General features: G+C 35.3%; 2 protein-coding genes across 3 annotated transcripts in view; both read right to left on the bottom strand.

Moving 5' to 3' along the window:
• LOC113506389 (transcriptional repressor scratch 2-like) overlaps window positions 1–2,023 on the bottom strand; it is a 39,279-nt gene extending 37,256 nt beyond the window's left edge. The window contains exon 1 of the mRNA XM_026889269.1: window positions 1,802–2,023. Coding sequence (XP_026745070.1) covers window positions 1,802–1,976 — 175 coding nt within the window. The 5' untranslated portion in view covers window positions 1,977–2,023. The remainder of the gene's footprint in view (window positions 1–1,801) is intronic.
• A 22,551-nt stretch (window positions 2,024–24,574) lies between these two features.
• The window catches only part of LOC113506485 (zinc finger protein SNAI2-like), an 89,993-nt gene continuing 87,274 nt past the window's right edge, over window positions 24,575–27,293 (bottom strand). For both annotated transcript variants that reach the window (XM_026889419.1, XM_026889355.1), the window contains one exon: window positions 24,575–27,196. In XM_026889419.1, coding sequence (XP_026745220.1) covers window positions 26,271–27,196 — 926 coding nt within the window. In that variant the 3' untranslated portion in view covers window positions 24,575–26,270. The remainder of the gene's footprint in view (window positions 27,197–27,293) is intronic.

Here is a 27,293-nt window from a genome sequence, read left to right as displayed (position 1 = left end):
TAAGTTTTTGATTTATCTCTAATGAATAAAAACAGTTACAATAAAATGTTCATTTTATAAAATCAGTCCTGCGACTAAATTAGAGCTAAACAGGCAAATCAATGATACGCAAATTGGCATTTGATTTGATTAATACTGATCGATTGATGCAAGCTGTTTGATCATTCAATATTTAAGCGGCGCAAACTGGCCGCCTAACTGATGTCAATTGATTTGGACTAATCACACAATATTTGATCAAACACCTCTTCATGATAGACGCTCTGTAAATTTATCAAACGTATTGCTGTGACGGTACCCAATGAAGCTTAATATCTGTGATTACATTATGAGAGGTGATCAATTTGTTTATTTGAGTGTTTATTAATTTGTATCTGGTATGTGTCGAGTGCGATTTATTAAATACCGAACACATTAAATTTGTCAGCTGTTTTCATTAAATTTATTGTAATTGTATTAACTTGTGTGTTACGTGGTCTGATAGTTAAGTTTTGTTCGTTTGTGTTCAGTGTGGAAGTTCGACAATGCTATTGTAACTACAAATTGATACGACGTTGCGATATCGGAATTGCGAGAAATCAAATGAGATGTTATTTCTCCGTGGAGAGCCAATTGGATTACGTTTAGCCGACGTGGCTTTGCTCGTTTACTTGAAAGCGCGGGAATCTTGTATTTAATTATTTATCAATTGATGTATTTATTAACGTTAATTTGCACACGTTAACCACAATTCAATAACGTTTGCGTGTTACGTTTTGCGTTAACTTTAATAATATTAAACACATCGTCAGGTGAAAATCGAATGCAGGTTTTGTACTTTATAACGATAGGTGCATGGGTGACAAGGTTCTGTAATTAAAGTAGGGGAACATGCGTGCATTAGGGGAGGGAAGCCGAGTCGGAAAACTTCAAACGTTACCATTGGCAACTATATGAACTGGGGGCAAGTTATCCGTTACAATACATACTGACTTAAATTGGAAATGGTCAAGCGATTTCATTGTCATTTTTTCACGTTGGCCGTGTTGTGCGTGCGTATGCAAATAACGCTGTTTATTAAATGGATATTTTAAAACAAATACTTGCAGGTGAAGATGTTTATTTGAGTAAGATAAATAAAATTTCCTCTCAGAGTATATTGGGGAAATGTAAGTGATTAAAGATATTTTATTGAAGGTTTGCTATGCAAAGATATGAATGTCAAGAAGGCTTTTGGTAAATGCGGAAGTTTTGAAAGACTGAGGAATGGGGTCGTGTCCTGGTAACGTTAAAGTGTAGAATGAAGGTGGGAGAGCGTCACTCATAGTTAGTGGTGTAAGGCGCTACGGAGGCGCCTCGCTGGGGCCTGGAGTGGCACCGTGCCAACTGCCATGAGCTTTGTCACAACGGCACGTAACTGTTGCTCAACTGTAGCGTCTACGACATGTGCCGACATGTTAAAACTGAGACTGTTGCGTGCTCACCGAGCTTCACAAGACGCTTAAAGATAATAACCAAAGAAAAATAACTTAACACTATTTAAATAACGATGTAAATAAAAATAAATGATTCTCGCATGCGCTTTTATCGAATAGAATTCGCAAATAATGAGCTCACTCGCAGCAAGCAAAACTTTAGGCTAATAAAACATTTATCATTGGGATTGGAAGTAAAGTTGTTGACCGGCGGCGTCGCGTGCTGTCGAAGCGTGTCGCGCGGCGCGGGACCTTGGCACTAGTCGTGACCGCGCCGGGCCTTGACACGCGCAGGCCGCACGACCAGCTAGGCCGGCCTGGAGGCTGGGCACCTGCAGGGCTCTTACCGTTGTAGAGGAGCGTCGGCTCGGGGTCTCTGGGCGAAGGCCCCGGGGCGGTGGCGGCGGGCGCGGGGCTGCGGCCGCGCCCCTCGCCGACCACGTCGATCTCCTCGTCGGACTCGTCGGCCAGCTCCGCCGCCGGGGCCGCCTTCCACTTCTTGGCCATGAGGCAGCGCGGCATGGCGGCGCCCGCATCGGCCTCAGCGCGGCCGCATCAGCGAGAGACAGACGAACAGAGAAAAAGAGAGAAAAGAGAAAGAGCGGCGCCCCGGGCGAGCGGCTTAGCAGGCGATCGCGCGCGTCCTCTTGCGGTTGTGGGGATCTGGTGTGAGGGTCGCGCTTTATATAGAGCGCGGGGTGTTGCGCGCGCCGCCGCTTCGATCTGTGTGGGCGGAGGGTGGCCGTACAACGCCGCACAAACTTTGCCTGCCGCGCCAACTTGGAGCGACACTTGACGGAGCGAGCACCGAACCCCGAGCGATCAACCAGTGGACCCGAATCCACCCTGTACACATGCGACGTGCCTCGATTACGTCGGAGATAAGCTTAGAGTGCAAAGAAATAGAAGCGCTCGGCTTGTTTGCGCTATCTACTCTTTTATTAACTTTTTTAACAGTTTGGATCAGACAAAGTAACTTTTTATTTCAACTATTTTACTTTATGAGCAATAAAAAACCTTTTAATAAAGTTTGAACTTTAAAAACTTTAGAAAAAAAGTTTTGTAAAACTTTTGAAAAGTTGATAAAACTTTTTTTTCATAGGTATATCGATTATGGGGTTAGGGTATGGGATGGAGATGAGTGAAAGAAGGTCAGTTAATAAAGCGTGACGTGTATTGTTACATAAAGCGGAGTTGGCTGAGATGAATGCTCGGCGCGCCGCGGTCCGCTGAGGCGCGCCGACCCGCGCTCCAGATAAGGAACCCCTGTAATACAGTTATTCTTCATCGAGCTCAACATCCGATATTTTATTGACATGCATGGCATTATGGATGAACCTTCTAAAATATACTTTCATCTGTTCTAAAAGACTTGAAAATTCCTTTGAGAGTCCTAACAAGTGTATTGCGACATAACGAGTACATCGTTGTCATTTAAAAGTTGTAAAAGAACTTTACGTAGATACTCATTAAGATGGTCGAAGCTTTTTTTGTTCCTAGGTATTAAGTATATAAAATTATTATAGTTAACAATAATTTTATCAAAGACTAGCTGTTTCCCGCGACTTCGTCCCCGTGGGTAGAAGATATAAGTTATGATTTATCCCTGCCCTGTTTTTTTCACATTTTCCATTGTATCTTCGCTCCTATTAGTTGCAGCGTGATGGTTTATAGCCTAAAACATTCCTCGATTAATGGTCTATTCAACACAAATTTGGACCAGTAGTTCCTGAGATAAGCGCGTTCATACAAACAAATAAACAAACTCTTCAGCTTTATATATTAGTAAAGATTATGAGACCCTACAAAAATATTTGGCAGCATACCAGAGCGTCTTCCTTACGTTCAAATAACTTTAGTAATGTAATTTATTACTTTTTTAACACATAAATAGTGAGTTTAAACATAGTAAATAACGTACAAACTTAAATTCTTAAATTCACTGTCAAAGTTATGACAAGAAGTTTCGAAAGTGAAGTTCGGTTGGCCAGTTTGCAACTAAAATGTTCTACTACGGTCTGAACTAAAATTAACTTTACAACCGCGCGTAGTGTCGTGTCATTCATTTTGCCTCAAACCAATCGCCTTCATTCACTGAAGCCTTGATTTCATATTCCGAACCGCTTCACTCAGTTCGTCGTTTCCTAACCAGTTTCTTGAACTTTCATTTATAGACGTTTAATTAAAATTAGTTTTGCTTCGATCGTTCAATTTATATTAAGTTATTTAGTTTAGCTTAATTGTTTTTGTGGTTATGTTAATTTGTAATTTTGAATTATTGAAATAATATTGTTTTGGGCAGATTATTGCTAATAGTTTAATACATTCGCTATTGGATAAACTTTGTTTTGTTGTTAGACGACAAGATTAGTTGTATATCTCAATAAGATTAATAATAAAAAGCGAATTAGTTAAATTTTTATATGAAATAAGTACGTGGTGGTCTAAAAAATATTATTTTCATTTATTTGATTGAAAAGGCAAAAGGAAGAATTCGGTAGTTATTAATTAGAAGGGTGAATTTTAACAATAAAATTTATCATAATTCGAAACTAGGATTCGATTATTACTAAGGATAGTACTCAAATTCCATTTCGAAAAACTTTCTTTAAAATTCTACCTATATTTTGCTCAGTCCGCATAAAATGTTCCATCTTATTTTATCGGCGCTGACTTCAAATAGAAAATTGACGTGAATTTGTAAACATGTCGGGTTATTTGGAGCCAGTTTTGAACCCAAAGGGAAATGAAAAGTGGATGAGTTTTGAACTAGACAAGCGACGCAGAATATCCTTGAGCACAGGTCAACGAACCGGAAAACTTTATGAGTTTCCGTATTAAAATTTTATATTGCAATTTTCTATTAGTCGCTCCGAGTTAGAACTTTACTATTGCCCGTGCAACGTGACGCATTCGGATCTCAAGCACCAATAACACTTCAAACAATTCCATTTTCGAAATTTCTTTTTAAATTGACAACTTTCATAAAAGTTTTGACGTGCAGAATGGCAATGGCGCGTTATAATACGTTCTATTGTAATTTAAATCTTCTTCAATAAAAAGTTCTACGATATTAGTGTACTCTTTTGCCTTGTACTTATACAGAGTCTTTAATTAATTACCATATGTTAGTAATTCATTATCAGGACAGTTTAATTTATTGTGGTTAATTAGTATATAAGAATCAATGTTATACGAGTGTTAGTATGGTTCTAGTCGGCCATCTTTTGTTTAAAAAGTGTCTTCTTAGGATAAATTTTGATTGTCTACCCGAACTGAATAACAGCTGATTGTCATTTTGTCTATCAATTATTAAAAAAGCAACTCTGCATAAACGGATTTCATTCTTGCGTCGCGGGTTGAAAAGCATTCAAATCACACGCTCAAAGACGCCATGGCTCAGAACGAGCATTCGTAAATCACACAAACGGGATCGAACCCGTAGCACGTCGCGCCCTCTGTTTAGAATGGCGACCTTTACTACTCGGCTACCCGTGCAGTCCAATGTTGTCTGTATAAGGCTGCAGAGGGATATAGCTTATCTTTTTATTTCGCGTATAGAAATTCGCTAACTCGGTATCAAGTACATTTGCTCCGTGGAATAGTATCTTCGAATATCTAGAGCGTGCATGTATTACTTACTAATATATTTAAAACTAGCTGTTGCCCGCGACTTCGTCCCCATGGGTAGAAGATATAAGTTATGATTTATAATTGCCCTGTTTTTTTTAACATTTTTAATTGTATCTTCGCTCCTATTAGTCGCAGCGTGATGGTTTATAGCCTAAAGCCTTCCTCGATGAATGGTCTATTCAACACAAAAAGAATTTTTCAATTTGGACCAGTAGTTCCTGAGATTAGCGCGTTCAAACAAACAAACAAACTCTTTAGCTTTGTATATTAGTATAGAATAATATTGCTTGGGTTTCTAATTTGAGCGCACATGTATTAAAATGCAGGTATATTGTTGTTATTATACTAATCTAAATTCATGTTGAAATGCAATCAATCATAGTCTTAATTCTATGTGTAATTTTTGGTAAATATAATATGTTAATTCTCATTTCGGATAAAGTAACTTTTAACATTGCATATTTTTAGGTACCTGTAAGTATGAAGTTATATAAATGCATATTGGAAAAAGAAAAAAAAATCATCGGTAGATGTATAAAGAAACCGGTCAAGTGAGAGATCTAACACAGATTAAAAATATGCAAAAGAAATGCTAAACGAGCACCAAATTTATGACCTTACGAACTGTTGCTTAAACCCAATTTAAAAGTTTCGAGCTTGCATTCCAGTTATCTAGATATCACGGTTTATGAGGTACAGCCTGGTGTCAAACGGACGGACAGAATAACTATTAATAAAATCCTAGTACCTAAAAGTGTTCCGTTTTTTTCCCTTTAGTTACGAAATCCCAAAAACTACACTAAGTAGTTTTGGGCTGACGTAAAAAAAACAAGTTTTAATCGACATTTCTGATTCACATTGACGCATCGTACCTTTTTTGTTTTTTCCGAACAGTTTAATGTACTGATGGCGTCACCAGATTATTTCCTACTTTTTATTTCAACCTTTTTATTTCTATCGTCACACATTTTGTGTCAGTTTAAAAACAGATTGAGTTACTTTAAAAAGTTTCGTGACATTCTTTTTTTAGAACCACTGATTGACATTATAATCGCATACCTTAAAAGATAAATTTAAATTTTTTGATAAATTTAATTAAAATGTATAAATTAAGTAAAATAGCTAATTTAAACTTAAATAACAATAAAAATATAAACCGGGATTAAGATAATTATGTATTAATATGTTAATTACAGGAACCCTCAAATGATTGTCCCTATGTTGTGTGATCTGTTTCCAGTCTACACCAGCTTACCGGATTACTTCATTTGCCATAAATAATTAATATTTCGTAGTATATAGAATAGAATAGAGAATCGTGAAAGGATTTGGGGGAGACCTTTGCCCAGCAGTGGGACACAGTGGGCTAGATAAAAAAAAATATCTTTTGCAATTTGCACCTAATCGTACTTCTTGTTACTATATCCGCATGTTATGGTTAACTAAAAGACAAAGTATCAGATATTTAGCCTTAGGTACTATATATAAAAAATAGCTTTTTCATTTATTCTTAAAGGAATAAGCAATTTCTTATCCGTCTGCGAATAAGGAAGGTAATTTTGTGCACCTTTATCGACATACTCGCGTACGAAGCCGAGCGAAAAACCTCTTTAGTATTAAAGAAGAATGAATTATAAAAGAGTTCCTAAGGAAACATTGGAGTTAAAGGTCAAATATATTTAAAGTTCGCCTACTGCGGCCGGAGGCTAATTATAAATTATAGATACGTAGATACACAAACTTGTTCGAAGTCGGAACAGCGCTTAAGCCCCGGAACTTTAACTAAGTACTTAGTTCTTGAGAAAATTATGCATCGCGTCCATTGTTGCTGGTGAAAATACTTTGATTCCTATAAATATGTGGTGGAAAGTTTGGCGTTAAATGGTTCTGACGTTGATGAAACAAACTATGAAAGTTTATGTGGTAGCTTTTAGGGTGTGTTGTTTAAGTAATACTTTGAACAGAGTTGCAGTCAAGAATTTTACTAAAACATTATCATGGGATGTTCACTACCTTAGTACATTGTTTGCATTATAATTTGAACACGGAAAACATATCTTATTCTTTAAGAAGAGAATTGTGAAGACGCACCCCTATTATTGAGGTATCGTTGTCACTCTGCTTATCTGTCCGTCTGACATTGATGTGTATCTAATTAGCCGTTATAGTTTGGCGGTTGAAATTTTCACAGATTATGAACTTATGTTACTAATATAACAAACAATTCTAAAAGTAAAGATTGAAGTTAAGAAACGGTTGTAACAATGACAAATTGTGGGGTGAAGCATCCTTTAATATATTTGTCACACATTTGATTTTTTTAGCCTATTTGTACGGATCTCTCACTGTAGCGAGTTTGAATAGCACTTGACTGGTTTTAAGTGACTCTATTTCATCATCATAGGACCATTAATAGCCTTTTTACTTATATTAATATCTGTTTTTCTTAAGTGCCTGAACATAAAATGATTCTTAAATCGTTTCATCTTCATTATTTTAATAAAAAAAAAAAAACAGAATACAAACTCGATATTTTTCTTAATCTCTCTCGAGACTAATTAGATGATTTACTCAAGTGCCCTATTATTCGCCATAAGCACTTATAAAGAACGCTTTTCAAAGCTACTTAGATTCGCCGTACAGCCAAACATTTATACATAAAACAGGCAATACATTGGTACGTTAATTTGCACAGTCGGCAACAGCACCCCTCGGCTCACAGAGCCCATCGGTCTAAATAATTCAAGTAAATCCTTGCTTATTGATAAATGTACCGAGACTGATCCTGGTTGAATTAACTCTGTATTCCTGAAATAGTGAGAATGGGTTCGTGGGGAAGCTGTTTTAGGTTTCATTAAATGTGACGTTTGGCTTTTACCATGGTAATGAAGTAGGACATCATTAAAACAAGTTAATGTTTTAATGATGCGGAAGCCCTAAAACGGCGGAAATATAATAACCTTGTTGGTAATTATATTTTTGAGCCATTTGGCTGGTCTATATTTTGCCCAAAGAATTAGCATTGCCATACAACGTGGCAATGCAGCCAGCCTTCTGGGCACGTTTCCCGACTTTGGCAAGGATGAAGATGTCTTTTTTGACGCTTTGTAAATAATGTATATTTTCCTTTTTATACTGATATCAGTTTTAAAAATGTAAATATTAGTTTAGTTTAATTTATTGTAATAAATATAATATTGTAGTTAATGTTAACTTTTTAGGAGAGGGATATAAAAAAGAATAGATTTTGCTTTAAATTTAATTATAGCTATGGCGCACATTGGGGGAGACCTATGTGACTACTAAAGGCTGATGATGTTAATGATGATGATGATTGCTTTAAAAATACGACGAAATCAATATAAGAAGGTCGTAGTTTTTATTTGTTTGATCTTAAAGTATTTTATGTAGTTGAATACTCATGATTCTTTAGAACCTAATATTGAAGTAAAGTAAAAAAATGACAACCTCCTTTAAAAAAATAAAGATGGCGCCTCAACCCCGCTTGAGACACGGACTCGTCTTATATTTATACTTTTTATAACATATTAAAAAAAGTGACGCTTGACGAAACTTTTTATCAACGCCAGTAAAGAAGTTTCATTTCAGCAATACGTACTACAAATGCATCTGAATTCCAAGGAGGTCTTAACTATCTAAAAACCTTTTGAATTGAACCTAACATTGTCAAGAGCGCCAACCTTTTTAGTGTATGCGGGTAACGTGTTTGTATAAAACCTTTTAAAACGTTAACCTATTTCCAATCCTTTTGAACGGAAGTTTAAAGTTCAGCTATTGTGAAGCACTGCAGTCGCTTTTATACGTCAAACTTTAAAATAAACGCAACAGTTATAATAAATATTTGCCGGGAACAATCCAAGCCTGTTGCTTTGAACACCTACACAAAGAATTTTTCTCAACCTTTTATGTGAAATATTTAAAGTTTTTGCTTTCGCTGCGGGCTTTTATGCTGTCAGTATAATATATATTTGCTTGAAAAGCTGGCGAACCGAACTACGCAATGTTTAGTTTATTATTTCTTATTGAGTATTCTATGAATTCAGTTTATTGACTATTTTTTTTGTCATTATGATTTCGATCTATCCGCTATCCAAGCGATGTTGACCAATATATGGTAATTGTTTGAATAAGGCCTACTCGCTATTTGTCAAATGAAAAGTCTTATATCATTCACAGTCTACAATAATTTATAAAAGGTAGCTACTGTAGGTCAGAACTAATTGCAAATTAAAAATTGTCGATGGTAGCTATAGCAATGGCTGCACATTGACAAAAACCCTCATTTATGATAAATAGCCTGAAACCTCGTTCATGATACCTCACTTTTAATGTGTCGGCAAATATAAAACAGGATGCTTAATTAAGAAAGGGCTTAGCTTAAGTTTTTAAGATGTCATGCAAGAAATGACGTTAACTATTGCTTTATAAGAATGATGTCGAGTAGGCATACTATACTGGAAGATCCAACTTTGATGGTGGAGAGTTTGTTGCAATGCTTTGTTCAGGCTTAAAAGCTTAAAAGCACTTAGCAAGCTGTAACGCAGGCGTTTATGGGAAACCTCCGTAGTGAAGATTACGCTATAGACAATATCGTTTTATGATCAAACAACTACTACCAATCCTGATGTCGGCTATAATGATAAATACATAACTCAATATATACGATTTCATATGGCTATGCCTGGAAAAATATTAGCTCATAGCATTTTTTTAAAGAGCAATGCTAGACAATTTGTACCGCACTTAACTAATAAAAATAAATTATTGAAACGGCAAAGTTAAGCCGATTATGCTCTTGTGCGTTCTAATAACTACTTAACATCATAACAGTTATAAAGAATAAATCCTATTTCAGCTTGTTGAAATATTTATCGCTGCTTTCAAAATAGCTCCATCCATCCATCTAAATTATCTAAATCAGCAATGAACAGAACCATCGTGTTGCCATTATTTAATTATCGACTAATTAAGTCATTTTCATACATTGCAACACCGGACTGCGTTTAGTTATCATAATTACGACACGTCTGTCTTAATTTCATTGTCGTGTTAATATTAACGTGGATAGACCCATCATTAATTGACTAATCATTAGGCTTTAAAACAGTGTCAAAATGAGTATGTTTTGACATCGCTTTTAAGTAAACTTTAGCGACGGGAAAATTTTTTGTTTGCCAATTAGATCCTTCGTGACACAATGTCACTATATTTTTTTATCTAGCCTACTATGTACCACTGCTGTTCAACGGGTTCTTCTAAATCATTCTACGATTCTCTTTCCTGGGCTTCTTGGATCAGTAGCTTTTCTATTCGCATTCCATTCTTCAATCAACATGTTAGTATTAATATGTTTTATTCTATATTCATTTGCGGTGATAAAAAGACCCATATATAAAAACCGAAACGCCATCATATTTAAAGCAATGTACAACTATATATACTATTATTTTTCAATGCATTTTTTACAGTACTAAGTAATTCCCTTGCGGTAAGCAGCTTTATTAGGACCCCATCAATTTTGCGGTTGCATCCACTGTACAAAGACGAGGCAATAAGGAGGCGTTCGAAACACGAAACAAAGTTAATTACAGCAATGAACGGTGAAAATTGTGTGAAATAATGAAAAAGAAGACTAAATACAACTGGTATTTTTTATGCTGTTATTTAAAAACTCAGAACATGAAAGCGAAACTAGACTGGAGTTGCTTTTGCTCAAAATTATATAGAAAACAATGAAAAAATAGTTAAAAACTAAATACTTAATTAATCAATGTTTACCGTTTTTAATGTATTCATTTTGCATTTTATATGAGAACCTCATTATTGCATCTGTTTTGCAATCATTCAATTGTTTGACATAAACTGATTTTCGCTGCAAATCATTTTTGCTGAAACTATTATTTGTAGTTTACTCAAATGCTTGTCTAGTGCAAGGATCTAACATAAATACATAACACTCGACCATCTAATCAGCTTAAATTACAAAGGCAAGTAATCCGATGAAGTGTGTAGAAGTAGAAGTGAGATCTAAAGACTATTAGCATAGAGTACAAAAAGACTACTTAAGTCAAATGCAAATACACGCCGTGCGATGCAAATGAATCTAACCCCAGTCCCCATGAGGCTTACCAAAGAGTTCCATGTAAATACGTCGCTTCTCTCACGTATCAACAAGTTGACCAGCTACCCACCACGTCTTAAAGTGACAACGCATGAGTCCGTTGTAGTTGAGGAAGCGGGACAGCATTACACGACATGTAGTGGTATCTCTTTCCCGCAACTGTCTTCAAGATTTGATAGAGTTACAACCTTGTAGATAACACACTAATAACATGTTGTAATGATAGTCCGTATTGCGTTTGGTATATAAATAAACTGTTTGTTGAGGCCAGTCAAAGTGGGTGTTCGCAAACAGGGGTCGGTAGCTGTGAAGTTTATTTAGAGCAGTGTTGTGTGCAAGCCTTTAGGCACTTGCATTCGCAACTTTTTAAAGGGCTAGTTGGGTTTGAAAGGTTGAGACAATTTATTTTCAATTTAATTAGGTGCTAGAAGCGATTCAGTTTAAAAGGAATCTTGCGTTATATCCATTGTTTGGCATGAACTGCATGAAAACAAAATTGCCAGGGGTTCGATCCTCGCGTAGGACAAGCGTTTGTATGATTCAAGAGTCTGCGTTTTTGAACTAATTCTGCTAATGAAGATTATTTAAAACCTGCCTACAAATTTCTTTACTTTTAAAATAAACTGTTTGAGCCGTTTGGTGAGATAATTACAAAAATGCTGTGTTGACAAAGACCACTGACTCTTAAAGCGTTTAATTAATCAGCTATTTTATTTGTGCTCCAAATAATAAAAATATTAATGAAGTAATACTTTTGAGGTTAAGAGGTCTAAATGGTTTATCACAATTCTGACGGCTGGCTACAAAACATGCTGAACGTTACTAAAAAACTTATTACAATAAACTAATGCAAAAAATAATTTTCAATCTCATGCATTATGACTGTAATCAACGTTGCCACGCACACATTCACAAACATACACGAATTTGTACTTCATCAATCGCTTATTGTCGTCGTAGTGAAACAGACATGTACACCATAATAAAACTTAACTAACTAATAAAGCTAGAAATTCGCTTAATTTGGCATTGTAAGCAGTAATTTATTAAAATTTGGCTCCTATTTCGATTCCGAAAATCGAAATTACACTGAACAGCATCCAGAGTCGCCGACTCAGTCCAACACACTCCAAAAGAATTTCATTGGAAATTTACAAATACACATTTCCTCAAATCGAAAAATCTCTTTTATTACATCACAACTAAATACCGTATTTACCATGTAACCGAGTATTACTGACGTCAGCAAAACTCGGCAACGCAAAACAAAATGAATTTCTAAAAGCATTTTATAAAAATACAAACAAAACATATCAATATCCCTTACGTTCAAATGATATTTTATTTACCGATCTAATAGCCTTCGGTTCAAATACCATCCTATATATTTCAAATGCGTTTCATGAGATCGAGTATTTCCACAGAAAAAGCAATATGGGATTACAGTTAAACTATCGGGAAAACCCAGAACTTTTCAACCGAGCGCTTATATGGAATGAAATTTTATACGACTGATGCTGTTTAGAAGCTTTGTAAAATTGTTCAGGGGAACAAAGAAATAACGGGAAATAATTATGAGAACGAATGTAGTAAATAAAATTGCGTAGTTTCTTTTTCTTTATTCGATATTTTTTTGGTATTCTGTAATCTCTTTAGACAAAGCTTTTGAGTATGTTTTTCCGTTTACTAGACAAAACTAATGTTTGTCTGTTTTTTTTTTAAAACGTAGTTGTACCTATTGTATTTATTTTTATAATTTTCTTCGGTGAAGTAACAATGACAAAGATTTAAATAGATATATAATTTCGATGATTTGCGAAAATTATAAAGTTGTTCCAAAACATGTATTCAATCTACTACGTACCTACCCGTATTTAAAATTCACGATACACCACTATTAAAAAAAAACAACTCACAGTCATACATCGAGTCACAAGTCAAACGCCACCCCGAATCCAAAACTCACCTTATATATCTTAAACAACCTTCTTCTAACTACATTAGAATTATGATTTAATACAATAAAAATATATTATTAATAAGCTAATATTGGCTTTGCAACTACTGTTCAATGAGAATGTCTATTATGTAAAGCAAATTGCTTTAGACAAGAGAAGCAAGGCCATTCATTTTGATACAATGCCTCACACTGGGTTACTTTGTGTAACCCTTTGTGTGATAGCGATAGTGATGCTCAGATAACCGCACGATCTAGGTTAAGATAATAATTGAAATTGCACACTTAGCAGCACGTTTGATTTGTATTGTAAAATATATCTATACTTCTATACTAATATATAAAGCTGAAGAGTTTGTTTGTTTGATTGTTGGAACGCGCTAATCTCAGGAACTACTGGTTCGAATTGTAAAATTCTTTCTGAGTTAAATAGATCATTTATCAAGGAAGGCTATAGGCAATAAAACATCACGCTGCGACTAATAGGAGCGAAGATACAATGGAAAATGTGGAAATAACCTAACCACGTGGACGAAGTCGCGGGCAACAGCTAGTTCATTAATATAATTTAATATTTCACAGTTTGATATATCAATGATTATATCAATTGAAGTGACGAATTAAACGATGTTAATATTTATTAGGATTTTAATACGACAGCAAAAAAATGCCTCGATAGCGACTTCCTTCAATTATCGTTCAATTACGATTCCGATAGATGATGTTTTATTTCATAGAAGACTTAACGCCATAAACTTTTCTGCAATTCAATTGGTCAAATAACAATTTGAAATTCATCAAGAACAAATTTACCGTAATATCTTATTCCACACGTTATACATATTATTATACACACATAGTAGTATTGTACGATGTACACTATTAGGTTTGCAATATGCGGGCCGTAATGTATGGATTACGTCACGCGTAATCAATTACAATGACGTAGCACATCACACCGTCCTATTACCTGAGATTTGCAACAAAGCCTTGTGTCTACTTGTACGGTGCGATCGCAAAATGTTTATTAATTTTGTTTGTAACATCTTTTTGCTAATTTTCTCCTCGTTCTGTTGCCCGTTACGTTACTTTGTCCGCGTGGTTATGATAAAATAACATAGATAAGATGTAGGTTTTTTAAATGAATCAAAAAACAAATGTTGAATCATTCCCATAAGACTAGGGCAGCCTGTGCAGGTAAATATGAAGTCCCCAGAGTAAATAATTGCTATGGGGACAGAACACTCAGTAAAAGGATACCATATTTAGTTAACAGCCTGCCCACCAATATAAGAAACAATCATAGTAAAAAAGCCTTTTGTAAAACTCACATGCCTGCCAAAAAGTAAGTCTTTAAGACCTACCTTTGGCAGGCATGTGAGTAACGACCTTTCCTTGCTTACATGTTTGTCAAAGGGTAAAATATGAACATGTCTTATAAAATTATACCTATATTTTTAGTGTTAAGATAGAATAAGTTTAATAAATTAAGTTTTAGTCATCATGCCCACAGACAAACTGTGCAAACAATTTTGTGGGGTTTTATGTTCAATTAAATGTTAATATAAAAATTTTAATAAAAAAAAAAAAAACAATTATTATTTTTGGTGTCTAGTAAAATATTCCCTGAAATTATGTAAAGGGCAACTTTACTCAAATTACACACTTGTAACGACTTAGACATTTAAATTGATAAGGATAAACTCCATTTAATACGAATAAACCTTCGCAAATAAGCATTGATTTATAACAGAATTTGTTTTCACAAAAATCGTTACAGATTTTATTAAAAAAAAATTATGAGTTACGATTCTAACAAACATGTATTTAAGGTAACTAACCATTGACGCAGCGTGCAAAAAAGTATTCTTACCGTTTTTGTAACATTACTCATTACTGCTCTGCTCCTATTGATGATATCGTGATGGTATATACGCTGTGTACACCTTCCTTCTTCCTACGGAATGAATTCTTGAAACAGGACCAGTACCTAAGATTAGCACGTCCAAACAAAAAAATCAAATACTTCAGCTACATAATATTAGTATGAAAGTGTGGAAGCGAGACGCTGTTATACGCTGCGTGTAGTAGCGTCTCACTCCCACAATAAATCCAGAATTGTTTTCAAAGTTAAATAGTTTCGTGGTACGGGCTCTAAAGCCTACTTTAAACGTGTGACCTCGCACCCTTTACATTATTTCCCGGCACTCTATTGTTTTAATTAGAAGTTTCAACAGTGAACTCGCGTGTTTGTTAAAACACTGTAATTTAGATACCAGTAACATAGAAACATTGTAGGATAGTATTAATGGGAGGTGTTTAAACTAAGTAATTGTTTGCCTATCGTTGAAAAATAAGACCGATTGTTGGTTGTAAATTTGAAACGTTTTTATAATAGTGATATGATAGTGACTTGTTGTATTTTGATTTTAATTAAATATTTTTGAAATTGATTTACATTTGTATACGAAATCTCTGACATTAATATTCAAAACAAATTATTGTTTGTCAGAAACTAGTTCTAAATGTAACTCTACTGATATTTTCATTTAATACAGACAAAGTTTTAAATAGTTCAATTTAAAATGTAAAATACGTTTTTGGAAATGTAATATTACATTTTTGATGTAACAATGGGAATGTATCGTATTAGTTGAAATGCTCAGAGTGTTTGTTAGTAATATTGTATCAGTAAGCACGAAATAGTTACACAGGTTAACTCAAAACAATGTCTTTGTGCTGGTCTGTTGCCGAGCGCCAAACACATTTGTATTTTGGAAACTAGGAACTACTGTATATAAAAATATAAATATGTATCACCTATCCGTTAGAGAATAAACAAATATATTGAGCAAACAAAATTCGGAATAAAAACCTTTTTTGTCCAAACTTTTCTAATAAAAATTGTGTACATTGTAGTGCGGTTAATCATTGACTGTCATTTGTTAACCGTATTGTTGGAGAAGGATGAAATATACTAAAATAATATTTAAAATAAGTGATAAAACAATAAAAGCTCTGTAGCCTATATAAATATATGTAGCCTAGACACTACTCGCTACTAGTCTTGCGAATTTAATCAAACCTTACATGACAAACTTCATCTCTCCGTTAGTGTGCATGGAAAAGGGTGCACATACACTTGAAAAACCTACATCTTGATACAATCAGGCCAGAATCCATGATTTTCGAATCGTTGAATTGGTATTAATGTCTTAAGAGATAAAATTCATTTTTTCTTTAGTTTATTGAATTTAAGTGACATTATATTTAATTGTTTAATTAGTGCAACATGTATTTTTATGACTACAGGATTTCTCCTGTATTACACAGAATAAAACACTAAAGCCATCGATTTATCTTGTGGAACTACAAAGACAACGAAGAAGGACCATCAAAATAAAATATTACTTTTTAATACGACAAATATCTAAAATGTTTGAACTAAAAATGTCAACTTGTTCAGACTTTCAGGTCCCTCTTGTAAATAAGTTAGCAGCCATTCGAACTCAGTCGATTTGTTTTTACATTTCAAGAGGTTTTTGAAGGCACATGTTACTCGGTTGTATTAAACAACAACACCACTTATTAAAGAACTGCAGTCAGAGGTGTGTGAAAGAGACGAGGCTCTACTTTCTGATGTACTTTCTCGCTTCCTCACTTGCACTGCTTTAAGAGGTTTCGGTAGTCCCCCTGAACAAATATTTGAGGCTAATATGAAGTCTGGGCGCAATACTAATAGCTACCGCCGAAATGTGAACTACGATGCGCGCTACGATGCGTGCTATGAGATAGCTACGCGTAATGCTACGCTGAACGCTACAATGCTCACAACTACGTGCTCACTAAATTTAAATGTTTATAGGTTGTAATACTTTGTATGTAGGTACAATGATTATGTAAGGAATAAAAATATTTTGGATTGTCAAAAGTAGGAAATAGGATCTAGTTCAGTCATGAGATTATAATGGTTATGATCAACGAAAATTGTTGCGGAATCGATGTTTCTTCAAGATTTATCTGTTGCTATGAGGTAACTTGTCATATGGTTCGTAATCTCGTTTATTATATGTGATCTTTTATAATCAGTGTTTTTAATGTAGTCATAGCTTTTGACTTCAGGGTAAAAAAATATCAAAGAAAATTCAAATAAAACAACCTTTAGTGTACTACAAGTTTATTTTATCATAGAATTACAGGCTAAATTGTATCCTACGCTATAAGCAGATGTATTTATTGCTGCCTTCTTAGTATTGTACAATCTTCTGGACTTAGGAGAAGTGATTTAATGCCAAGAACTAAAATAAATAGTAATACGGAGCCAGTTAAACGATTCACTTTAATTTTTCTGAGGATAGTGGCCGGTTATTACAAGTTTTGTATGGGAGGGAATTGTGACAGGCAGAAGATATCGGGTTTCAAGAAAGACGGTGGAAGAAGGACGCCGTTCTACAATGTGTAGCGCTCTCTCTTTTCCACAACTGCAGCAGTCTTTGTTTAAGAGATGCTGGTAGGTTCTTGACCCGCAGTAATTGCTTTTCCAATTAACAGCGTCCAAGTGAGCTCCTATTGTTTCGTAATATACATACATATCGGTATATATAGTATACGCAGTATTCAACAGAATTATCTGCATCCAGAATATTCTAGTTTGACGAACATTGTAATATACACCGCTCAGTCTGAAATTTCATATTGCTGTTCAATTTTAGACTGAAAATTGAATAATATTTTTTACTACAAAGCCATACAACTGACTTCAAATAAAAAGCTGCTGAGCCGAACTAATTGGTTTTTTTTTATGATATCAAATGACAACTATTTCATTTCAAATGAAAAAATAGAACCTCTGTTTTAAGGTTGCTGTTTATCTGAGGATTGAAAATCGGCCCTCAGTTTCTATATTCAGAAGTTCTGAAAATTATATTCAAAGAATATGTGCCTGTCTGTCACAATTAAATCATTGCATGTTAAAAACTAGATCACTATTGAGTTTGAACTGAGTTGTAAAGTTTATTCGTCCGACCAATTTCCTTGAGAAAACATTCAGTTAGTACAAGAATTATACATTTACTCATAAAATATAAATTACTGGGCCTTCTGTTTATTAGTTGATAGAACAAAAATTTACATTAAAATTCACTTATGGATGGCTTTACGAAAATGCTAGTTGATACCATTGCGTAGAGCGGCTCTTTTTTCTATAACGGCAATTTCCGATGTTTATTATTTTTTCAAAGCTTTCTTTTTTTTTGCAACTAGTATTAACATAATGCCTTTTAACATAATAATGTTATTTACAACACAATAATATAATAGGCCAGTTTATACAGTATTGAATTGTTTCGCTATGAATACAAAATTAGTACTATTACCATAAAACATTGTTTGTTTAAAATTATAATTATTGATGACATGAAACATAATTATGATCACTTATTTAATAATATATAAATACTGCAAATAATCAGAATTAATTCCTTTTTTAGATAATATACTTTTTAACAATTTTTCTATTGAACGCTGCGTAATATAAGTCGCTTTTAAATACTTTAGCAATAAATATATTTTCAATAATTTTGAATGAAAGAAGTTTACTTTATTGTTATTAAGATCAATTTTGTTTTTATAAAGGTTATTATTAATTTATTTTTAAACGGTCGTTGTAATCTAAATTCGACGTATTTTCTTCTGTGTTAAGGTATATTTTTACATGTATACCATATTTAAGATTCCTATACACGGAAAGTAATAATTCGTTATTCGTTGTATTTTTTAAAGGAATAGAATCTGTTTATTTTATTTTATTCAAGACAAATTTATTTTTTATTGAATAATAAATATGTTTCTCTTTAGATAATTTTGCTTTCAATATGAAAATTGGCTTTATCAATACGTTTTATACTTTATAAAATAATTTTGTTTAAATATCTTTATCAGCTGATTGATTGCACTTTTTTTTATTTTACTTTTAATATTTAAAAAAGAAGCATATTCTTCTTTTGGTTATAGTCGAATAAATAATCGAAGAATTATAGAATAGTTTAAATAATGTACGTATATATACAAGATGGTTTTGTAAAACATCTGACTTATTTAAAAGCATGCTTGGTTATATTATAATTGAAGTTTTTAGATCTAGGCTTTAAAGAAATTGACAGCGATAGGCAAGACATAGTGGATTACGGAAGCCATTATTTTGGTTATCGGTTTAACCACACCGAGTTCAGTTAGATTTACTATACTATACGTATAGCAGTTCTGCCGCGACTGCGCTAGGAAGGAAAAAAATCTTCAGGGCATTGTTTCAACCATACAAAATTTGAGTGAATATTACAAAAAAAGCCATTCCTAAGACTTTTTATAGAGCAAGTTGAAACGTTAGAATAGAATTCAGATTAGTTTAAAACTGGTCCGTTTAAGCAGAAGCATCTCCGATGCGACAAAAACAAAATCAAATAAGCTTCACGTTGCACTGCAGATACGATACGGCCTTATTTATCCATCGAGCCGCATTCACTTTCCTGTACCATCCCGGCCTCAGGCGCCACATATTGAACTCTATAAACCACTCCTGAACCCGATGTGGCACAACCCTAAGGCTGGAAGATTGTGTGCTTCATTAAAATAGCTAATCGTCATGAAAAATATATCTTTATAGAGACTAACAGCTAACAGGCTCTGTAGATAAACATACGATAATAGAAACTAAGCGATACGTTAATAAACAAAGTATATCGCGGAAAACAGCGGCGATAACTGGGCCTACCACCACATTCTAATCCAAGACTATTGTACAAGTGGAAAAGAGATGCTGCGAGTAATGTAGAGCGCTGTCTCGCTCCCACGAATGGAATAGTCCTTGTTTCATTAGTGGTGGTAGGTCCTAAGGCCACTCGAAAACTCTTTAAACAAACGATTCAATATCTTAATACAGTCTAAATAACTATGTACATTAGATTCAGGTAGCGAAGACGTAATTTTGAGTATAAATCCAACAATGAGGCGAGTTTGTTATATATATCTATGATATTTAGTATTTAAATATGAAAATAATATTATAGATGAGTCGAAAAAATATTTTTAAGCTATTACTTAAAACGTTTTATTACTCTTTTAAGCCACGTTATTTTTTTTTTGTATTTTTTGACTTGGATTGCATGAGTTTCGCTATTAAACTTTGAATTCGCGACGCCATTATCCATACTCTTCTTTCATCTTAACAACAATCGTTATTTACCAATTAAATGCAATAAGAACGAAGGGAAGACCTGCTTATAATTGATAACGTTGATATAATTGTTCTAGAACCAGAAGCCAGATAGTTCAAACAAAGTTATAGTAGAATTGCTTAACTTTTTCAACGGTGCATAGAGAAGGAAATCTTACAAGCCCGTATCTCGGAGAAAAGCTTAGTTTTTATTTTATAAAACCAGTGTAAAATCTATTTCGATGTGTCTTGAGGTATATCCTATCGGGTACTGTGAAGAGAACTTACTTGATTGATATTAAAAATGCGTTTCTCACATTTTCGTAATTTATCAATTTAATTTTACGTTTTCATCCATAGAGCGTGCTGCACTACTAGAATGATAACTGTCTTTTTTTGGTTGTTGTGGCAGACAATTATGGATATATTTTTTAATTTCGATTTTCGAACTCGATAAGGCTGTCATTAGAAAATATCTGCAACGCTCCAATTTATTATTTCGATAAGTAATTATATTGCTGTCCGAAAATTCGTTACCAAATTAAGATGTCTGTTTCAATATGAGGTTTTTTAATCGTAAATATGTTCGATTAAATGTTTAATTGAATTAATTAAATATTGAAGATAAAATTGTTTGTTTTTTATTTCATTGTGGCCGATCTGGTAGTGTTGGTCTTTAAGCTTATAATTTTTTAATTTATTTAAACTATTTAATGTAGCATACAGTATCAAATTTTAGAAACGAATATTTTATAATTTATTGTCTTTATGATATGCGTGGCATTACTTTTTATTCTAAATGTCGAACGTATCTGATTTCTAACTCTTTATTATTTGCTCAGCGATCGTTTATGAACTTTTTATTTATCGACAAATTTAACCATCCATTTCTTCATATTTTTTGGTTTTATTATTTTTTTTATATATAAGGAACGTCTAGGGCGTTTGTTTCCTTGCTGTTTTGATGGCTATCCCTTACCGTAGCTTGACTATGAACTGTCTACTCTAGCTTCAAGCTCACAGAAGTACTTAGAATAGCTTGGAATCTATTTTAACCGACTATGCCAAAATTGTGACTTACAAGTATTACTAAGCTAAGTACTATCTATTGTTTGGCGTTATTTCTGTTTACATCTAGTTTATCAATGAAACTTAATAATTTGTCCGAAATAAACCAACATCCTAACGGATATAATTCGTAAACTCTAAACATTATTTACGTTGTAAGTATAAGTTAACTCGTAGAGTAATATTATGGTAAATATGCAATTTTTTTCATATACCTAATTTTTTTTTTTCAATAACTGGATAAAAAGTTTATTGTAAAAATTTTGCCTTACAAAGTAATCTAAGAATTGTACGAATCATATTGCTTTTCAGATTTTATATTTTGTAATTTTCTTTACATTTTAATTTCTGACTAGATTATTTGAAATATAGGTAATAGTCAGTTTATAATTTAGTTCTAGGGTATGACGAGCCTTATGCATTAGTAGTGAACTCTGCCACCGCAGTCACACGTGTATCCGTGACTTTATTTTAATGTCATTAATTGAGTATCATTGATGAGTGTACACTATACCTAACATGACGCATGAATATCACTCGCTGTACCATATTAATATAAGGGTACTAAGGGCCTAGAACGCTGTAATATTCCGATCTACAAAATATTACAATATTTCTTTGGCTACATTCTATAACAAGACAACTATTTGCGTTCTAAACCCATTGACTAGGTGTCGCTACTGCAACTTATGTCTATTATTTATTAGTCTTAGTTTCGGCGCGATATCAAAAACATTGCAATGGCGTTACTCATCATAAAACAAAATCTCTCGTAGCGTGCCGGCATACAATTTATTTAACTGTATACCGGCTAAATTAATAATACCTTAAAACTCATTTCTTTGGTATTTTCATTAGGTTTAGTGCTCGTGGTACCGTGAAGCCTGTCTTTCTTTCAAGCAACTAATTTAGAATGTACCGTACAGTCTGTAAGGCGAATAACGTTTACACATTATAGTCCAGTGAGGTAGGTAGGCCGTGCCGGGCAAACAGGCTGGCGGGGTCAGATTGCGACAACCAATTAGGAGGATAATACCCTTTCCGTGTGGCGGACGCCGACTCAGCCCGAGGTTATGTTTACTCAGCGGACTGCGTACTGTACTGTTAATTGCATTCTATAGACGATATGCAGTCAGTGAACAGCCTCCACAACTGTGCTGTACTAGCGACTAGCTCGCGAGAGAGTGCTTTCTAAAAGTGATGTGCTCATAGTGTATCGTTAAAATCAGTTTCCTACAATGCTATCGATGGCGCTGCGGCCCACCGTCGGAGTGTTTGTTGGAAGACTTCACCTGACCTGTTGAGATCATACCGATTTCAATATAATTAGTTACTTATAACAACATAATCTCACGCTCCTTCTATCAGTCTTATTCTGAACAGTTTCATATGAAACTGTTACTTCACTTAGAGTGTAAATTCAGGCGCGATAATCTATTAGTTGAAAATTAGGCCTTATAGAAAACGTGTCCGAGACAATTAGTTATGTATTGATAGCGGGGTTCGTTATGGGCTGATCCTATCATTCTGCTCGTCGCCATGTTGCGCGACGCATTATTCCCTTTCATTCGATACCAACCCTCGGTCAGGACCCTCTTCTCAATGAACAAATACATTCCAAGTTCAGATTATTACTGAAAGAACGAGTGTAGTGCACCACTTAACTATAAGGTTTTTTACAAATTGACTAAAATGGTAGGAATTGACATTAGTGATTGAAGATGGTTAGTTACACGCGAAAACTATAGATTTTAAGGTGCATTCACTACATAGTAGGTGATATAAAGGGGTGTCTTTACTCTAAAGGTACCGCCACAGACATTCGCGACCATATTCCCGAAGCGGTCCGTTTGATCCTCCCGTGACAGTACGCGAGACTACGTATAGAATCAATGGAATCTATCTTAATACGTATTGAGCAAACATAATAATTTTGTGTTACAATTTTCATAAAAACTGCATAACGTGAATAAATTTTATTAAATACCCAAGGTTTTCGTTGAATTCTCGTACTTTTGTAATTATATTGTTGATTGGTTAAACTGTAATTTGGACGTGAGACAGTGTGATAGTTCATTGAACTTTGAGCCGGATTAATCGATTTCGACTTTGACCTTCAATACGAGTATCACACTCTCCCACGATAAGTTTTACATATACATACATAAACTTACATTTACTATTTACTTAACACAGTATTAGCTTTTTAATTACTTACAGACAGTTACATTCAGCCACCAAATAAATAGATCGACTGGTTTTCCAGCCAGATTACAATAAACGAACTAAAGAAGAAAACATAATTGCTTTTTTTTAAATAGTCCAAATAAAGCAAGTAGGTTTAATAACCACATTTGAATGTACGCCGTTGCTGAACGTTCGTTTTACCGTATCACGAATTTTCGCTTACAGTACCTACTGCAATAAGCTTACCATATGATACTACGATAACGAAAGACGTCGTGAGATATCAAATATTCACAATAAAAATGTAACTCTATAAAAATACATCTCTTTTCAAATACTTGCTTCGATTGCTTCCTCCAAATGACTAGCTTCCCTCAAATCAATAACACTTACTATTAAGGAATACTTTGAAAGTTGTGAGAAGAGTAAGCGGCTGAATGAAATTACTGTTCCTTTCAATTCACAATACATAAATGACATATCTATTAACGTTATCGTTCACATCACTAAAATGTATGGAATTGACAGTCGTCTCGATGACATGACTATGACATGTCAATTCCATACACACGTTTTTAGAAATGTCATTTATATTTTAGTGCTTATTCCTGGTGTTTGACAATCGTACTTTACTTATACTAATAACCTATATATTGAAAATTGAGAACATTTAGACTGATTTGTTATTTATTGGTCTTTATGAGTTATATTTTTTTAATCTTTAAACGCTCATAAAGTTTGCCCTTATCTATAGAAGATCTAGTGAATGTTTCAACTGTTTGAATTCCAGCTTACTTTTTTCACAAATCAAAATTATAACTTATGCTACCTGCGAACGTTGAGGGCGGGCGCGATAATTATAATGATTCTATTGCTTTTCAAATAATTAATTTCTAATTACATAAAAGTTGAAGATATTTCATTAACGTTCTTTTTTAAAAAATTTGAAGAGTTTAGCAAAACATTACAATCATAATCTATACCTCTTTTAATTGCCTGAAAACTTATTATTAGTAACAAGTGGCCATTGTTTTATTGTTGCAGAAAGAGGTTTTATAATTTGGTTTCTCAACCATTCGTTCCACATTATCTATCCCCAGAAACCTCTCCATTAATTCCAACCTTTTTTTAGATAACACTGCCAATTTTTGTCTAAATAGACACGAAACTTTTAATCTATGAAGTTCAACCTCGCCACTTTATCTCGACGCGCCCGCTCCCAGTCTGTTCCTCCACCGTATTTACAAATAGAATCCTACTTCAACATTGACTCATAACAATAACTGCCGCGACCAAACATGTTATACCGGATTATTTGTCCTATAAAGGTAACCTCAAGACCCTTTTTACGACAGATAAGGATCTGTAGTATACATATACTTAAATATTGTCATATATGTAGGCTGTAGATGCGTAATTGTTTTAAAAATTGACCTATCCCTGTAACAATACGCTCTGAGTTTAATTGAAGAGAGATAAAAGAACGAGTTAGTAAAGTTCTAAAAACTACAACAGATTTAAAACAATAACAACATGTATTTACATAATAGAGTATTAATCAACAATTCAATCTATAAAAAGTTTCATATTAAACCCAGAGCACACTGTTAGTTCTACAAGTTTAAATATTGACTAGAGAAATGCAAACCGTACGTCGTCCGATATACTCGTAGCTCAAATAAACAGTTACAATCAGTATGCTGTTATATTTATCTACACGTAACTTTATTACGTATTAGAGATCACTTAGTCCAAATAGATATATCACTTGGTCATGAATTAATACTAGTTATAATAACAGTTCTTTGTAAAGAGATCGCGATGGCTATGAGATCGGTGGGAGTACGTACGGGTATTGACAACGGATTCTGTATGTAGAGTATTGTAGAGTATTCTGTACATTATGCAACGAGATATGGAAATTAAACTGGTAGATGCAAAAACAAAATTATTGTATTTTTTTTATCTTTACGAATTGTGTTTTTTTTTAATTTCGTATTGGTGTCAGATCGTTACAGCAGTGTGTGTGTCGTGTAGTGACTCCGGTAGGGAGTGGGCACTGCGCGCGGTGTTGGCGGCGGGCCCGCGCGCCCGGGCAACAGTTTGGTCCTCCCGGGCCGCGCGCTAAGCTACGCTAACCGTCGCACGCTAGTCGTGCGCCTACTGCCACTCTACACTCGTTACTTTATTGCTCTCTTTGTACCACAGCTCGACGGTTTCATTAAGTCTCTACGTATCACCGTAACTACATCTAAAGTCGCACATCACACCCGCGACCCTAACTTACTTAACGTTACTATGTAAACATTAGCCTACGCTTTAACATTGCAGGCTCTTGCCATAAATTGACACGATTGCTTCCGTCGTTGCCGGACTTATAATTGAAAAAATACGATTTATTTTTAAATTTCTTTTTGCATTAATTTTGTTTTCTTTAAGAATTATGGAAAGAGCCATAACGTGATTAGGTACATTATTATTGCTTATTATTCATTCGACGCCGTCGAAACTACGAGCATCTACCCTATAAAATATCTCCTTTCGAATAATATAAAGGTGTAAAGAAGTTCATAGAGAAATCGTTCGTTGCAATGTTTGTAGTATGCGCGCGGCCGCACGTCACTCATCCTCATCGTCGTCGTCATCTCCATCGCGCACGCACGCTGACTCCTGGTGCTTGTTCAGGTAGCTCTTGAGCGCGAACGACTTGCCGCAGCGCGAGCACTCGTACTTCTTGTCGGACGAGTGCGTCTGCAAATGGGCGCGCAGGTTGGAGCGGTCGGCGAACGCCTTGCCGCAGGACGCGCAGCTGTACGGCTTCTCGCCGGTGTGAGATCGCAGGTGGCCGCGCAGCAGCCACGGCCGCGAGAACTGCTTGCCGCATACGCCGCACACGTGCCCCATACGGTGCGTCAGCACGTGCATGGCGAGCGCCGGCATGGACACGTAGGCTTTGCCGCACTCGCTGCAGCGCTTAGCCGCCACTGAATCGAGGCTGCGGTGCGTCTGCTTGTGTCGCGACAGGTTGGAGGAGGTCGCGTATCGTTTCCCGCACTCATTGCAATCGTACTTGGCGGGCTTCTCCCTGCTGGGTGGCGGCGCGGGCTCGGCTTCCGGCGCCTCGGGCTCGGGCTCCGGCTGGGGCGCCGGCTCGGGCGGCTCGGGCGAGGCATGCTCGTAGTCGATGCGGTAGTCAGTCTGTGTGGCCTGCGGCGAGGCTGTGGGCGCCGGTTGGTATTCAACGTAACTTATCTGTGAGTCGACGAACTCGACGGGCTGCAGCGGCGCGACGGTCTGCACCGTGTGGTACACGGGCTCGGGGGGATCCTCGGCGAGGATGAAGATGTTGGTGGGCTGGATGGTGTAGGTGTAGAGCGGCAGGATGGGCTGCGGCTCGGGCGCGTGCAGCACGGTGACGACGGCGGCGGGCGGCAGCGGCGGCAGGCTCTGCGCCAGCGACAGCAGCTCGTGCGCGGCCTCTGTATCGGCCGCCGAGCGCTCCGACAGCGGCGCTCCCAGCTCCGCATATTCCGCTCGACGGGGTTCTGCGAACGAAAATTATGATGCAGTTCTATTCTATTTGAATCTAAGAATTCACTTTCTAAAAAGTCACTCTTGTATCTGTATTCCAACTGCCTAACT

Source organism: Trichoplusia ni, chromosome 1, assembly GCF_003590095.1.
Source record: "Trichoplusia ni isolate ovarian cell line Hi5 chromosome 1, tn1, whole genome shotgun sequence".
In the NCBI taxonomy this organism is placed as follows: Eukaryota; Metazoa; Arthropoda; class Insecta; order Lepidoptera; family Noctuidae; genus Trichoplusia; species Trichoplusia ni.
Note: the sequence above shows the minus strand (reverse complement) of the source record. Positions and strands in the feature narration are given on the sequence as shown.